At 46.2% G+C, this 15,843-nt stretch overlaps 1 protein-coding gene across 15 annotated transcripts in view; it reads right to left on the bottom strand.

The window, feature by feature from the left end:
• Dnhd1 (dynein heavy chain domain 1) overlaps positions 1–12,280 on the bottom strand; it is a 69,918-nt gene extending 57,638 nt beyond the window's left edge. For 10 of the 15 annotated variants that reach the window (XM_005380153.2, XM_005380155.2, XM_005380156.2 and 7 more), the window contains exons 1-8: positions 11,635–12,161; positions 11,468–11,520; positions 11,261–11,334; positions 10,162–11,017; positions 6,707–6,880; positions 3,800–4,003; positions 3,612–3,722; positions 1,443–1,599 (exon numbers count right to left, since the gene is read on the bottom strand). In XM_005380153.2, coding sequence (XP_005380210.1) covers positions 1,443–1,599; positions 3,612–3,722; positions 3,800–4,003; positions 6,707–6,880; positions 10,162–11,017; positions 11,261–11,334; positions 11,468–11,520; positions 11,635–11,967 — 1,962 coding nt within the window. In that variant the 5' untranslated portion in view covers positions 11,968–12,161. The other 5 variants (XM_013511986.1, XM_005380161.2, XM_005380162.2 and 2 more) reach the window with 3 other exon arrangements.
• Positions 12,281–15,843: the final 3,563 nt, after the last annotated feature.

Genomic DNA, 15,843 nt, shown 5'->3' with positions numbered 1-15,843 from the left:
TAATCTAGGACTCAAAATACTCAGTAATAATGTAATTTAAAAGGCACTAATGAAAATAAATCAATAAAATGAACTTTAAGACAATGAAGATCCAGGAGGCTGAGGCAGGAGGATCACCATGAGTTTCAGGCTAGCCTGGGCTACATAGTGAATTTAAGGCCAACCTGAATTACATAGTGAGACCCTGTCTCAAAAAAAAAAAGTTTCTGCTCATTCAAAGATGCCATTAAATCATGAAAAAATAAGCCACACGCTTGGAAGAGATGTCCACATTACATCTATTTGACATATGCTTAGAATGTAAGAGGTAGGAAAAACTGTTTTTTCTCCTCTCGTCCTACTCAACACTTCTGACCCCAGATGTATGGGGGTTCTCCCACACATCTAGCAGTTCTTCTGTAAACACTAACTGTGTGCCCCATAGTTTAACTCAATTCTGATGCTATCATCCTGGAGATAGCTTCAGATACTCTCAGATGAAGGCTCAGTCCCACAAGACTGCCCCCTACTTCTGTTGCCAGTTGTTGTAGCCCATTTGTGTTGCTTTAACGCAACGCCTGAGGCTGGATAATTTACAAAGAACAGAAACTTACTTTGTTGTAATCTGGAGGCTGGGAAGTCCAAGGTCTGGTAAAAGCTTTCTTACTGTATCCTCCAGATACAGTAAGCTGTGTTCTTATGTCGTGAAAGGTGGAAGAGCAGAGTGGCAAATGACACTGAACTGGCCCCTTTATAATCGCCCCCATCTGCGGGCCCTATCGCTTTCCAGAGGTTCTGCCTCCTAACATTAGTTTGAACACCTGACAATAAACTATGATACTCAGTCATGGGCAAGAGGGAAATGCAGGGCTGGGGATGTGGCTCAGTGGTAGAGCTCTTGCCTTGCATGCACAGGGCTCTGGGTTCAATCCTCAGCACCACAAAAATAAAAAAAATTTTAAAAAGAGAGAAGTACACAACAGGACCTCCCAGACCCCTGGACAGGGGTGCACACCTCAGATACAAAGTAGGCACAATTAGGAAGGGCTTTGCTATTGCATGCATCTGTGAGCCTTAGTAATCTGTCAAAGGTTCAAGATAGGTTCAAAGATAATCTCAGCAGCATGAAAACTCAGTATTCCATTTCTTAAAGTCCCTAATGTCCCTAGTTCCCTAATGTTAGAACCAACAAGCCACAAAATAGACATTGTTATTTTCCTTCCTCTCTCTGCTCCTCAGCCAGGGCCAATCCTTAGGGAGAGTTTGAGTCCTAGTCTCTGTTCATCTGTTCATGACCCATCTATCCCAGTGCAAGGCTGCTGTCGCTGGACAGGACAAAGGGCGTGACCCAGCTGTAGGGTCCGGGTCACAGAGGGGATCCCAGGAGGAACTTAACTAAGAGGAGGATGCAACTTGGGCAGCTCAGGTGGAAAAAAGATTCACAGGACACTGGAGCCTCTTACCAGCTGAAGAATAGATGTACAGAGGTTCAGACAGCGGCGGAGTAACTGCAGAGCCTTCCTTCTCTCCTTGAATAGAGCCTTCTTCAGATCCAGTAGCTCATAGCACCGATCCGGCTCCTGGGGTAGCCAGGACACAGAGTGTAGCTCCTGCAGAAGCCTGGAATCAAGGTATGAGCTACTTAGAGTTGGCATCCCAGCCCTTCTTCCTCGGGCACTTTTGACCTCTTCCCAGCCCAACTTGCTCCTGACTGAGCATGTTTTCTTCAAAGATTGTAATATTCCCACTGACTAGCAGTCACTCACTCTTGAGTGCTCTTTGGGAAAGTTAAAACCCAGAAAGTTACTAGCTGGGAACTACTTGAAAAAGATTCAAGGCATGTGCTGATGCTTACCTTGAGTGTAAAGGTCCAGGGAAAGCTAACGTGTTGAAGATTTGGTCCCCAGTGCAGCAGTGTTCAGAAGTGGGGCCTTTGGGGGACAACTGGACCATAAGGGCCCTGACCTCACTGAGTGGTGGTGGAAACTGCCATAGAATATACCTTGGAGGAGGTAGGTTATCTGAGGTGTGCTTTTGAAGATATATCCTCCCCCACTTCCCGCCACCATAATGGGAGCAGCTTTGCTGCACCGTGTGCTCCTCACCATGTTGCTCTACCTTGCCACAGACCCAAAGCAACAGAATCAGGCAACCATAGACTGAAACCAGGAGCCAAAAATCAATTCTTTTTCCTTTCACTTCTCTCAGGTATTTTGGTTTAACAATGGAAAGCTGACTAGCATAACATACCTTTTCAGTTTCTACTGAGCTTTTTTTTAAAAAAAATCCTACAGTATGGTGGTGGTGCCACCAAAAGAGTGAATCCTGCACTACCAGGAGAAAGTGTCGAATGGCATCAATGGTCCAACTTAAAAGAAGAGAAAAAGAGACTTCTTTCTGGCAATAAGGGAACCTGAAGTTCCTAAAAGTATAGGTAGACAAATGAGTTTTAGGATTAAAGTGCTGAAAGCATAACTTTTCCATAGTTTGACCACCTCTGAGGAAGCCAACTGTTTTGTTTTCCACTCTCCCTCTCCCCCTCAAAGAACTCCACCTCTCTAAATATCCTTTAAAAATATTAAAGACCCCAGAAGAGGACAGAATGATCATAATGGGTGTCATTTATTCAGTGCCTACAGGTACTGTATATCCACAATTGCATTTAATTTTCATGACAGTTGTTTTGGCAGAAATCGTTACCCTAGCTTTCAGGTCAGGAAACTGAGGCACAGAGAGTAAGTTCCATGCTAGTGTTGAGGATCTAAATTCAGATCCGTCCGCCCTCCCAAGCTCTTATGCTTTGAATTCCACCGCAGGGGCTAGACAAGACTGGAGAATGAAATCTGCCTTATACCAGCGGGTCAAACTCAGACTTGAAAGTTTCTCAGCGAGAACCACTAAGAGTTAGTCGGCACACTGTTTGCATTAAAATCTGGGCCAAACAGTTAAAGTTAAGAATTTTACCCCAAAACGTGGACTTCCAGGAAATCCTGAAAAATAAACTGGCTGATCACACTGGACCTATATTCCCAAGTGGCAACAATTAGTTGTAGCCAGGAAGTGACTGCCCTATTTCGATATAATCTCTAGACTGGAGTTCCCCTTTATCCCGGATGTCTTACATCTAACCACTGCATACCTCCTGTATAGGCCCCACAGACATTTGAGTTTGGAATGGCTATCATAGAACAGACCTAGGAATAGCTGAGCATCGTAAAAGGAAGGCAAGGAAGTAGTGGAAATAAGCAGCCTTCCCTTCCCCAGAAGTGTACACACAAAAGCAGAGAGAGAACAAAGAGCAGACTGGATTCAAACCCCAGTCTTGATCCTGTCAAGTAATTGTGTAATCATCTGAAGTAAGATTATGTAAAGGACACAGTTACATGGGGATATGTGCAGAATATATGACTCAGAGAAAAAAGCAAATTATGTAGCATATGATCATATTTCCTATATGTAATAGGAAAAAAGACTAAAAGGATACATAACCACAAACTGTTCATAATGGTTATTAAGGTGGCGGGATTAGACTTTTTCTTTGTGCTTTTCTGTTTTGCAATTTTTCTACGATGCTACACTGCCATTTGTGAAAATAATTTTTACAATCCACTGAAGTTGTATTAAAACCTTACCTGTTAATATGGAGAAGCCCAGCTCCAAAATGGGGCACAGCTGAGAGCAGATGGTTCCCGAGGAAAGTCCGGAGCCGACACAGCCCCTGCCACCTTACGCTCTTCCTCCAGCTGCAGATCAGAGGTCGGTGACAATATGCTGTTGCGGTCCTCCATTTCCCCCCAGCCCCACCTCCACCATCACCTACCAGGCGAAGGCCTTGCGTACAAGGCAATACTTAAAGAATGGAATGAGCTGGAGCTGCTGCCAGAGAATACACTGGTGGTGCCAGGCACCCAGCGTCAAAGCCTCATTGCCCTCCACGGGATGTACATGCAGGATCCCAAAGGGAGAGAAGATGTAGTGCTCAGGATTCACACTTTTTGCGGGCACCACCACCAGATTGTACGGCCTTTAAAAAAAAAAAAAAAAAAAAAAGGCTCAGTAGAAACGGAAGGAACTTGTGCCGATTTCAAGAACAGACAAGAGAAGGCTTGAGGAGATTAAAAAGGAAGGGAGGCAAAAGAAAATAGGAAGATGGAAAAGAGCAGAATGATTTTCAAACTGAAATGATGGAACAAACATTATTAAAAAGAAATCAAAGCCAAAGATAGGGGCTGGGGATTTAGCTCAGCGGCAAAGCGCCTGCCTGGCAAGCACAAGGTCGTGAGTTCGGTTCCCGGTACCAGAGAAAAAAACAAAACAAAACAAAAAAACCCAAAAAATTTGCAAAGCCAAAGATAGACGAAGAGAAAGAAAACGACACTATTCTGTCCCAAGAAGTTCAGTCTCCAGACCCAGATATCTCACAGCCCGTGAAGTTTAAGACGCTACCAATTATAAGCTACGGCGCTATTCTATGAAACACTGAAATGAAAAAAATGCTTCCAGTGTGATATTCCATCAGTTTGTAAGATGTACCACGATTTCAGACACGCGGAAATGTGGAGAAAATGCCCATTCTAAAGGCGGTCATCAGAGCCTGGGGGGTGGGGGAGAAGGAAGGAGCGGCAGGATGATTAATTGGCGCAGAGGTAGAGCTGGAGGGGACGAGGAGCTTCCGATGTTGTGCAGCCCAGTGGGAAAACTATGATTAACAACCATTTTTAAAAATTAATTTATTCCATTGCCCTCTGTCAGAAAGCACCCATCAAAAAGGCGGACGAATTATTGGTCTGCAGAGCACTGGAGACACGAAGACCAGAAGCCCCTGGCACTGGCATTTAGCCATCCTTCCCAGAAGTAGGTCTGGCTGGAGGGACACTGCCTTCTTCCTCTCCCACTTCTCACCTGCTGAGTTCCGGGATTTAACAGCAAAAGCTGCCAAAGAAAAAGATGTAGACACTGTGGTCACCAGTTACTCAGACCAAAGAGCCACGAGTGCTACTTTCAAGAGAAAATTTAAAAGATCAGTTTAAATACCCAGTTTCAAAAGTTTGGTGTTCTCCTTTCCTAAGGGACAGAAAGGTGGAAGACACCGGGGAACATGCCTCGGACATGACCTGTCACGCCAGGATCCGTGACCGCGGCAAGGGGCTCCCTCCAAGGCAGCGGCTGCTCCACGGCACAGTGGACATTCTCTGTAGTTTCTTCCAACTCTTTCTGCTTGACGTTGGTTTCCTTTGTGATTTTGTTCTTGGCTTCCTGTTTGCCCAGTTTCAAAAATTCACTGAGAGTTAATTCTTCAAACTGCTCCTTGACAGAAAGGAACACAGCCAGAAGAATGCTTTTTCTGTTCCTCTATGGGGTTGCCATCTGGTTTCCAGCCTTCCAGCTCCTTGAAGCAGAAGGTACGCTGCGCCAAATCGGGCTTTTTCCTAGCGGGTCAGTGGATGAAGCTGGTCTCAGCCATCACCCGCTCCAGGGTGCAGGTGCACCCTCCAAGAATGGCCAGTTCTTTGGTTTTTGTTGTTGTTGTTTTGTTTTGTTTTTTGAGACAGGGTCTCATTCAGCAGTTCAGACTCGCCTTAGACTCACTTTGTTGCCCAGGCTGGCCTCGAACTTGCAGTGATCCTCCTACCTCAGCCTCCCAAGTGCTGGGATTACAGGTGTGCACCACCACGCCTAGCCAGAAGGGCCAGTTCTTCAATGTAGAGACCTGGTGATCTTTGAGATAGAGCTGTCATACCTGGGGCAATGATGCGGGGGGGGGGGGGCGCCCATTCTGTCGCTGCCACCACAGATTCAACAACAATTAATTGAATATTTCCAAATAGCTAATAAAGAACATTCTGAATGTTCTCTATTCAAAAATAATAAGTGCCTAAGGTAATAGATACATCCATATTCTGATTTGATCATTATACATTGCATACATCACATTGTACCGCCTATATGTGTATAATTATTATGTGACAAAATTTTTAAAAATCAGCTGGGGATGTAGCTCGGTGATAGAGCACTTACTTACCATGTGTAGGCTCTGGGTTGAATTTCCATACCACAAAATAGATAGATAAAACATTTTAAAATTTAAACATTATTTAAAAATATGTAAGATTTGGATATAATGGGGAGGAAGTTATGCCTCGAATTGTGAGGAAGGAGGAGGCTTGTTTTTACAGCCCCAGAGATAAAATTAGGACCAGGAAGTAGAAGTTAAAAGAAAGTAGATTTTGATTCAGTCTAAGGAACAGGATGCCTTCAGTCTAAGGAACAAAAACAAAGCTTTGATTATTTTGATTACTTTTAAACAAAGCTTTAATCACTTTGATTCAGTCTAAGGAACAGAAACAAAGCTTCCCAGACACTGTAAAGATTTAAACAATCAATTTTTGCACTGAAGATGGAAGAGACTATCATTAAATTTGCTTCTGAGGCTATGATCAAATGTTTCTCTCACTTTAGAATAGAATAAAGTAGAAGGAGCAAAAGCTGGGAAATCAGTGACTGAGACAAAAGGCTAGGAGAGAAAAGGGTAGGAAAAAGGAGGTAGATTGTGCAGAGGAGGAGGCTGAGGAGAAGTGAAGGGGGCTGGAAAGCGGAGATAGAGAAAGAGCATGTGGAGAAAGAACAGGGGAGAGGAACGGGCACAGGAAGAAAGAGCAGGGGGAAGGCTGCATGGAGGGAAGACGGGACTGGGGAGCACAGAAGAGGTCTGGCTACAGGCTCATACCTAAAGTACCGACTGGGAGCCACATTGAGGTAGAGGAAGTGGATCTTATTCCGGTATCTCTCCATATCCAGAATGCTCAACACCTCGCTACCAGAGAAGAAAGTCTCCGACGAGAAGCTACTACTTCTCTTTTGGAAGGGTTTCTCCCCAGAAACTTCATAGTCCAACTGAGGCCTGTATACAGAAGATCAGGAGACAAAAAGCAGAGGAAGAGGTCAGGTACCTAGAGGTGGGCCTTGCCACTGTCGGCCTGTGAAAGGAGGAGCCAGATCAGGTGTGGTATGACATTGTCAGGGTCTGCCTACTACCCCTGCTTGAGAAAAAGTACTGAGCAAAACTGCCTCTGTCCTGCAACACAGGTAACTATATTCATGCAGTGAGTGAACAACTTTTTCCTTTCTGACAAATGAATAATCATTCCGGGTTGACTGTGATGATTGTGAAGTCAGTATCACACAATACTATGCACAAATAAAAGGAAGAATTTATTTTCTCAACTCCTCATCCTGGCCTGGATCTCTCCTCTGTTAACCTGCCTAATCTAGATCTGATCTCCTCCTATCTGTGCTTCTGCTGTGTGTGGTTCCTGACCCTGCGTGATCTCCATCTTATTACAACTCATTGCTCTTGCTCCCATCATCATTCTTGCCCTTCTTTGCATTGTCACTCATACTTGAGCTTCAAAGTCTTTTCCTCTTCAGCCTCAATGTGGTGATGTGTCCTTCAATCCCCCGAAACTTTCTCACTTCTTAGCCGGGCTGAAAATATTTTTTTCTGGATTTTCATGTCTTCTGCCTTGTTGCCCAGAATTGTTTCTGATATTCTAGGTCTCTTCTGGTTCTTATGAATTTCATGATTGTGTTCTCTAAGTCTGTAAAGAATGCTCTTGGTACTTTGACTGGGATTGTGTTAAATCTGTATAACAGTTTTGGAAGTGTAGCCATTTTGGCTATACTGGTTCTGCTATCCAGGAAAGGGGATATCTTTTTATTTTCTCATATCCTCTTCTATCCCTCATTGATCTCATCTTCTTGCTGTTTACTATACTGGTCAACAAAATTGCTAAGAAAATCATCTAAGAACTCACTAATAATTTTGGTTGGGGTGATCTCATAGCATAAAACAAACACAAATACAATAAGAACCTAGAAATTATTTAACTTAGCTTTAAAGTATATTAATATCATTAGTTGACCCAAACTTTGATCAATAGAATGTCAGGCATTACAATCCAATCCTATTCTAGAGATTGTTTCATCAATATGGCTTATAACTGTGATATTGGGTCAGGATGTCTTAAATAGAATAAATGCTATTATTCATTTCCTCAGCAGTTCAAGCCTTATATGATACAGTAGATTCAGAAGCTCATAGACCCAAGAATACTGGCTCCTTCATAGAACTCTAGAATCCAGTCTTGATTATAGGCTCATTGTGTTTTGTTATCTTAGTACAAGTTCTCAAGCAGCCACCTTTCTTAGCTCCCTCCAACTGTGTACCTTAATTCTATGCCTGGTCCTGCCAAGCCCCTAATCCCGTCCTTCTTTGCCTGGAGAAACTGAGGTTTCCAGCCAGGAACTCAACTTTAGTTGCCTTGCCACAGATCTGTACGTCCCAAGTCAAGAGGCCTACGTGTTCTCTCTCCTCTACAAGGCTAGCTTACCTGTGCTTTCAGGGGAAACCTTCCCCTTTCTCTATGATATATTTTAAATTTTCTCTTCTTACCTTAGCCTCTTAATTTAGTCCACAAATATATATTAGGTATGTATTTCTCAAGGACTGTTTTAAGGGTTATACACATCTACTTTTAAAAAGAATCCTATCCACACACCAAACTTATTTCAACCTGCTGTCCTACTAGCTTTTCCTTTCAAGTCAAACTTCATGAAAGAATATGAAAGAATAGTAAAATGAGATACCTGCTTCCTTTTCCACTCATACTCTAGTTTCCTCCCACAAACTCCACTGAAACTGCTGGCACTGAACTTTTCCTTGTTGCTTAATGCTATAATTTCCAGATTCTTACTTGCCTTAGTAGCACTGAACATTACTGAGTGCTGCCTCTTAGCCTGCAAGATATTTTGCTAAACTAATCCAGCCTCACAGGGATGTGCTTTTCCCTACTGTCCTTTCTCCCTCCCTTCTTCCCTCACGCCCTCCCTTCCTCCCTTCACCCTCCCTCCCTCCCTCCCCAGAAGAGCACCCAGGAGACATGCTGTTCTTTTGTATTACAATGCTTCTTACAATTTGTAATTATATTTTATTAGTGTTAAGGTATCTATACCTATCTTAACTAAACTGTAATCCTCCATGGGAATGGCTTGAATCTGCCTTGTCTTGTATCCCCCAGCATCTAGCAGGTCTTATTCAATGAATGTCTGGGAAGCCAGGCCTGGAAAACTTAATGTAAATTAAACTTTATTAGCTAGACTGCAGAGGCTTACTGCCAGGTTCAAAGGGAAGAAGGAAAATTTGATCCCTTCCCAACATCTTATCTTACTGCCATGTTGGTTAACGTGTGTGTGTGTGTGTGTGTGTGTGTGTGTGTGTGTGGCAGGGGACACTTGCACTCAGGGCTCAGGGCAGCTCTTTGAAAAGGGAAAAGAGTTTGCTGGGACCATTAAAGGCATAAATTGCTGGCTACCTTCCAGGAGCCTGCCCAAAAACCCACCAATAGAGCTTTGAGAATTCAGGAAAAACTTGACCCAACCATAGACTTAAACCAAAAACTGAGGTAGAAAGGTCAACCTAACCTTTTCCCCAATACAGCGAATGTTTCATAGACAAACTACAAAACACCTAGAAAATCAAGCCAGAGGACAGGTAAAACTTCAAAGAGTAAAACTAAAGAACTTTCAAAAGAGGAGGTCTCTGTAGGCATTCTGAAATCCTAAAGAGCTCAGATAGCCAGAATTTAGGGGGAATCATTACTCCAGGGGTAAGAAGTTCCACACTGGGCAGGCAGGGTGAAAACCTTGAAAGGGGCAGGGTGAAATCCTGGCAGTAGTGCTGCCCACTGTACTCTGCCTTAGCACCTACATAGACCTGTGGTGGCCAGCACTCCTTAGTATTCTAAGGATCCAAGATGCCAAGCACCTAAGACCTAGCGTAAGACAGGCATAGACGTGAAGCTCAGTGACTATGAGTGAATGAGAAAAAGAACGAAGGAGGCTTCTGGTCATCTAAGAGAGAGAAGCCTGGAAACCGTGGAAAGCCAAGCAGTTTTTTGAAGCTTTGGTTTCCTGATAGCCGACTTTTGACTTCAATTTCTGTATCTCCCTATGGGGATTAACACTAGCTCTATTGAGCAGCCTCATACCAGCTCAGCTTGGGGGTCAGGCTAATCCTTAAGATCAATAGTGAGCTGGCTTTAGAGGGCCAGGGGCCCAGAGCCTCCCTAACCTGACTTCTTTTGTCTCCTCCGTGCAAAGCCCCAGCCTGGGTCACTCACTTACTTAGCGTCTTTGCTTCCAACAGGCTCCTCGTCTACGCTGTTAGCGTCGCTGCTTTTATACTGCACAGGGATGTCTGTAGCCAGTGCCAAGGGCAGGAGACTGAGACTGCCCAACCACTGGGCCTCTTCTAGGGCCACCTCCGCACCGACAATGCCCAGGCAGTGCTGCAGCTCAGGCAGTGTCAGCGGTCGCAGCCACGTGGCCAGTTCCTGCTTTACTTGCTGCCCACCCCACCGGGTCTGCACAAAAGGGCAGGGTGGGCACGGTGGCCCTCGATGGAACCTCTTCTTCTGGGGATGGCAGTCAGCATGGGAGGCACTGTGCGACAAAGAGCTGTCTGGGGGCAAGGCGTGGTCGATGGCATCTAGCAGGTCCAGCTGGAGATGGGTTTGGACCCAGGGAGCCCAGCAATACAGCTGCTCCAGGAAGGGCAGCAAATCAAGGTGCCCGACTAGCAACTCACGATACGGAGGCAGGAGACCCAGCACCGCATGCAGGTAGCGCCAAGCGGCCGGGCTGCGGTCCTGCAGCACAGCGGAGAACAGAGTTTGGAGCTCAGCTAGCAGTAGCTGCAGCGCCCTCGGCCGCTCTAAGTCAGGTGCTGCTGTGAGGACTTTCCTCTGTTTCGTCTGGAAGGGCCAAGGCCCAGGTCTTGAGCTGTCCAGGCTACATACAGAGTGCCAAGACTCAAGGGAATCCGATGATACTGCCTCGAGAGACAAACCTGCCCTCTTCTCCTCCAGGGCAGAGAGGAGCTGGACATTCAGCTGCTGTCGAAGCGATTTTGCCCACAGTTCAGGCTCCAACTGCCAGTTCCAGGCTCTCTGCTTTGGGGCTTCACCTGCGCGGCCCAGCCCTGGAGAGGGGCAGTAAAAGGGCGCTCAGGCTCTTGGCAGAGTCTGAGGTGGGGAGGAAAGCGAAGGGAGAGGACCGGAACCAGGGCATGGACGAAGCCGCAGAAGCAGACCGGCAGAGCGCCCTTGCCCACGCCCTCAGTACTTCCTGCTGCTTCCCCAAAGGCTGAGAAGCAGGCCCAGGTCAGAGCGGGGAGCCCTCCCTGCGCAGGAGGGAGCTCCTCCCCACCTCCCCGCCCCCTCACCTGGCCTAGGGGGTATGGGAGGCAAGGGACGCGAAGACAGCCAGCTCTGCGGATGACGTTTCATCTGGCAGCGCCTATTGGAAAAGTGGGCGCACTCAGTCTCGGGTCCCAGCCGGGCTCCCCCTAGTCACAGCCACCTACACACTGAGAGGCTGGCACAAAAGTGATCGCTTGACGAGGACAACAGAGGCGCCCACAGAGGCTCACCCGGAGAACCTCGGTCGCGGCGAGGAAGCTTCAGAGTGGGGGCTGGTGAGCGCCTGAGGGGGAGGAACGAGATTTCAGTCGAGGCAGCAAAGCCCCGGTCCCCCGACGTCCCAGCCCCCAGGCTGAGAAGCCCATGAGAACAGAAACCCCGAGTGGGCACCACGAACCGGTGGCCGGGACGCGATGGAACCTAGAGGGACAAGGGGCAAAGGAGCGGGCCGCAGGAGGAGGACGGAGGGGGCGCTCCGTGGTAGCCCGTGGGAGGGCGCCTTCCTGGGGGCAGGGGCAACGCCGGTGCCGGGGAACCAAAGGAAGCAGATCGTAGGCCGAGGCCGGCAGCTCCAGGGATCCCAGCTGTTAGAACGGTTGAGGGACCTGGAGGTCCCGAGCCTGGGCGCGGAGCCGCGGCCGCGGGGCAGGGGCGGGGGAGGGGTCGCGCGGGGCGGGGCCTGGAGGGGCGAGCCCAGCCTGCCCGGCAGGAAGAGGCCACAGCGCCCCATCGGGTCTGAAAAGAATGACACGCTCTGAGGCGATTAGAGCAGGTGCCAGCCGTGTGACTGTTTATCTGTTCCCTGGCTAAGCTGGTTCCAGGTGCCAACGAGGTTTGCCCTCGGGACTCCCCCCTACCCCCGGCCCCTGGAACACATCCGTTGCCCCCGCCTCCCAGAACGAAGCCCGAATATATGGTAAGACAAACTGCACCTCCGCCAGCTCCAACTCTAGATGGGGCTAGGTATCCAGGAATGGTTGATTTTTTAAAATCCAGCTGAGCCGGGTGTGGTGGCGCAGGTCTGTTATCCCAGTACTGGGGAAGCTGAGGTAGGAGGATCGCTGCAAGTTAGAGGCCAGCCTGGCCTTCATAAGCGGGACTCTGTCTCAAAAGAAAAAAAAAAATTCAGCTGAATGATGGAAGAAAAGAAGGGAAGAGGCGGGAAGAAAAAAGAAATCCAGCCTTACATGTACTCTGAAGTCCAGATTTGTGTGTCAAACTGCCTATTTATGTCACCACTTGGATAGCTGAAAAGTATCTCAAACTTTTAAACTTTTTTTTATACACCGTTGAGGGTGGCCTTAAACTCACACTGTAGCCCAGGCTGGTCTCCAACTTGCTAGATCCTTCTGTCTCAGCCTCCCAAGTGCTGAGATTACAGGCATGTGCCACTGGGCTGGGTTCAAAGTTTAAAACTTAAAATGTCCAAAACCAGACTCCTAACCCTGCTCTCCCCTAAAAGCAAGCAGCTCCTTGCATCACCTTGCCATCTGAACAGAACGAAAAGGCAGAGGAAGGATGAATTTGTTCTCGTTTTGAGCGCAGACATCTGTCTTCTGCCCGCAGACCCTGGAACCCTTGATTCTCATGGCTTTGGCCTTGAACTGAGTAACATTCCGGCTTTCCTGGTTCTCCAGCGTGTAGACAACAGACTGTGGGGCTTCTGAGCCTCACTAATATGCACGATTTCTGGGGCTGTGTAACACATTATTACAAGCTAAGCAGCTCAACAACGTGAGTAGAATTGTCACCAGTTCTATGGGTCCAGCATGACCCGGCTGGGTTCTCTGTGGTGAGTATGAAGAGAGTGCAGAAATCCGTGTCGACTGGGCTGCATCCTCATCTGCAAGCACTGAGGGAAAAAAACCCCACTTCCAAGCTCGTTCTTGTTGGCGGGTCTTAGCTCCTCGAAGTTTTAGGACTGAGGTCCCTTTTCCTTTCTTGGCTGTCCGCCATGAGTAGCTCTCGCATCCAGAGGTCCCCTGCAGTCCTTGCTCCATCTCGCAATCTTCCAGCCAGAAACCAAGCTCAAATCCTCCTCAGCATCACATTGTTCTCATGGCCTCTTCTGCAGCCAGCCAAGGAATGCTCCTGCCTTTAAATGGCTTCAGTCAGGCCCACTTGGGTAATATTTACTGTCAGCTGTGCCATAAAATGTGACATAATCACAAAAGTACAAAATGTCACTCAGTCCCAAGAGGTAAGTGCAGTGTATATACCAGGAGCAGGATATCTCAGAGAGTAAGATGCTGCTTCCCAGGATATGCTATAATAAAAAGACTCAATATGGCTTAACCATGATGGAAGTTTATTTTTCTCTGTCACGTAACTGTTCAAGTACCCCAGGGCTAACCTGCAGTGTTTTAGTTGTTCCACCTTCTCCAAAGTAATCCTTATCTTCAAAGTTCCACAGGGTTCACCACTAATTCTGCAGGGGCCCGCCCTGACTAGTGAGATGGGAGAAAAGAGAAGGCATACCGTTTTTGTTAAGGGCACAGTCTGGAAGCTTCGCACGTCACTCAATCACGTGGCCACACCTAGCTGTAACTAATGCTACCAGATCTAATTTCTATTGTTAGTCATTCTGTGCCCAGGTAAAATTCAGGGGTTCCATTAGTAAAGAAAGGCGGAAGTGGATACTGAGGATAACTAGTGGCTTACGCTACTAGTTGAACAGCAGAGCAGCGAACACTCTTTCTTCCATCTGTCCTGAAGGCTCACTCCCTCACTGCAAGTCCCTGCTCGAATGCCTCCTCATCAGTGGGTTCTTCCCTAGCCACCTGCAGACAATGGCAACACTGTTCTCAACATTTTTATGCCCTTTAACCTAAGTCATTTTTCCCATAGTACCAATTACCATTCTGTATAGACACGGATTTATTTGTTTACTGTATATTTGTCCTGACTAGAAATGTAAGCGCCATACCAGCAGCAGTTCTGTTCCCTGCTCTAGCGCCAGTCCCTAAGGTGAGGCACTGTGAGTAGGGGATCAGAAAATATTCATAGAGAAAAAAACATGAATGCATAACACTCTTCACGAGGGGGTGGGAAGACAGGCTTTGGGGTTAGACTGCCTGAGCTGAAATCTTGACTTCATCTTTTGAAAATGAAGACAATAGTGTCCACGGTTGATGATGATTATGAGGATTAAATGAATTAGTGTATTAGAATAGAACCTGGCAGATAACAGATATTGGATACAATTGATCTGTTTGGTTATTCATCTTAACATATTGGTGAACGAGACATAATAGAGTTCAGTAAGGGCGTGAATAAGGGCATAGACAGTCCTGCCTAGGAAGGGCAAGGAAGAGTCTCCAAGTCACATGAGGACATAGAGTTTAAGCTTTAAAACAACAGAAGCTTAAAACTAAAAACAAAGAACAACAGCTTTCTGGACAAGGACGCAAGGGAATGCTGTTCAGTAACCTCACACTGGCAAAAAACCTGTTTCCTTCGTCACTTCACTCTTTCATACTGTGCAAAGGATATTTCAAACCATCTGCACTCTCTCATCTCTCCTTTTCTTCTGCTTTAGTCTCACATGATGACCTCGCCTCCCATTAGGAAAAGAAAATGCTGGGTCTATCGGTTCTCTTGAGAAACAAGTTGTATGCACACTTGTAACTACATAGAGGGAGACTGATTTTCCAGAACTGGCTTACACGTACATGGGAGCTGGTGATTTTAAAATCTGCTGAACAGCCAGCGTGCTGGAAACTCAAGCAGAAGTTAATGCTGCAGTTTTGTTTCATTTTTTACAATTATATGTCTCTTTATGTACAGGCCTCCTTTTGCAGGCCCTACTGGAAAGAATCAAAGTGAAAAATGTCTAATAACTCCAGGATATTCCCAATGTTCCATCTGCTTTATTACATTAATACACATTAGTTATACAAATTAATGGGTTTCACTGCTACATTTCCATACATGCACAGATCAAGCTTTGATCATGTCTTCCCTTCCTTCTCCTCCCCGCCCCTATTTCCCCTTCCCACCTCCCCCCACCTTCTTTCCAGACCCTAACAGGCCCCTTTCTACTTTCAGGACATCTTTGTTGCTTTTGTCATTTAGCCTTCACATAAAAGAGAAAACATGATACTTGTCCCTGAGTCTGGGGACTGGAATGTAGCTCAGCGGTGGAGCGCTTGCTTTCCAGGTGCAAGGTTTTCGGTTCAACCCTCAGCACAAACACAAAATAGAACATCCTGAGTGCTTGTTTTTCCGAGTTTGGCTTATTTCATGTCTTCTAGTCCCATCCACTTTTCTGCAAAAGAGAGGACTTTATTCTTTTTATGGCTGAATGTTACTCCCTTGTGTGTACATACAGCATTTCTTTATCCAGTCATATCTGTTGATGGGTACTTAGGTTGATTCTATATCATAGCTAGAATAGTGCTACAATAAATATGGATATGCAGGTGTCTTTTTTATGCTGATTTCATTTCCTATAGATATATATCAAGGGTATATATATATATATATCCCTATAGATATATCTGTAGAGATATATCTATATGTAGAGATATCTATATATATCTCTATAGATATATCTCACAGGGTAGTTCTATTTTTAGTGTTTTGAGGGTCCTCCATACTGTTTTCC

This window comes from Chinchilla lanigera, unplaced genomic scaffold (genome assembly GCF_000276665.1).
Source record: "Chinchilla lanigera isolate Chin_1 unplaced genomic scaffold, ChiLan1.0 scaffold00013, whole genome shotgun sequence".
Taxonomy (NCBI): domain Eukaryota; kingdom Metazoa; phylum Chordata; class Mammalia; order Rodentia; family Chinchillidae; genus Chinchilla; species Chinchilla lanigera.
Note: the sequence above shows the minus strand (reverse complement) of the source record. Positions and strands in the feature narration are given on the sequence as shown.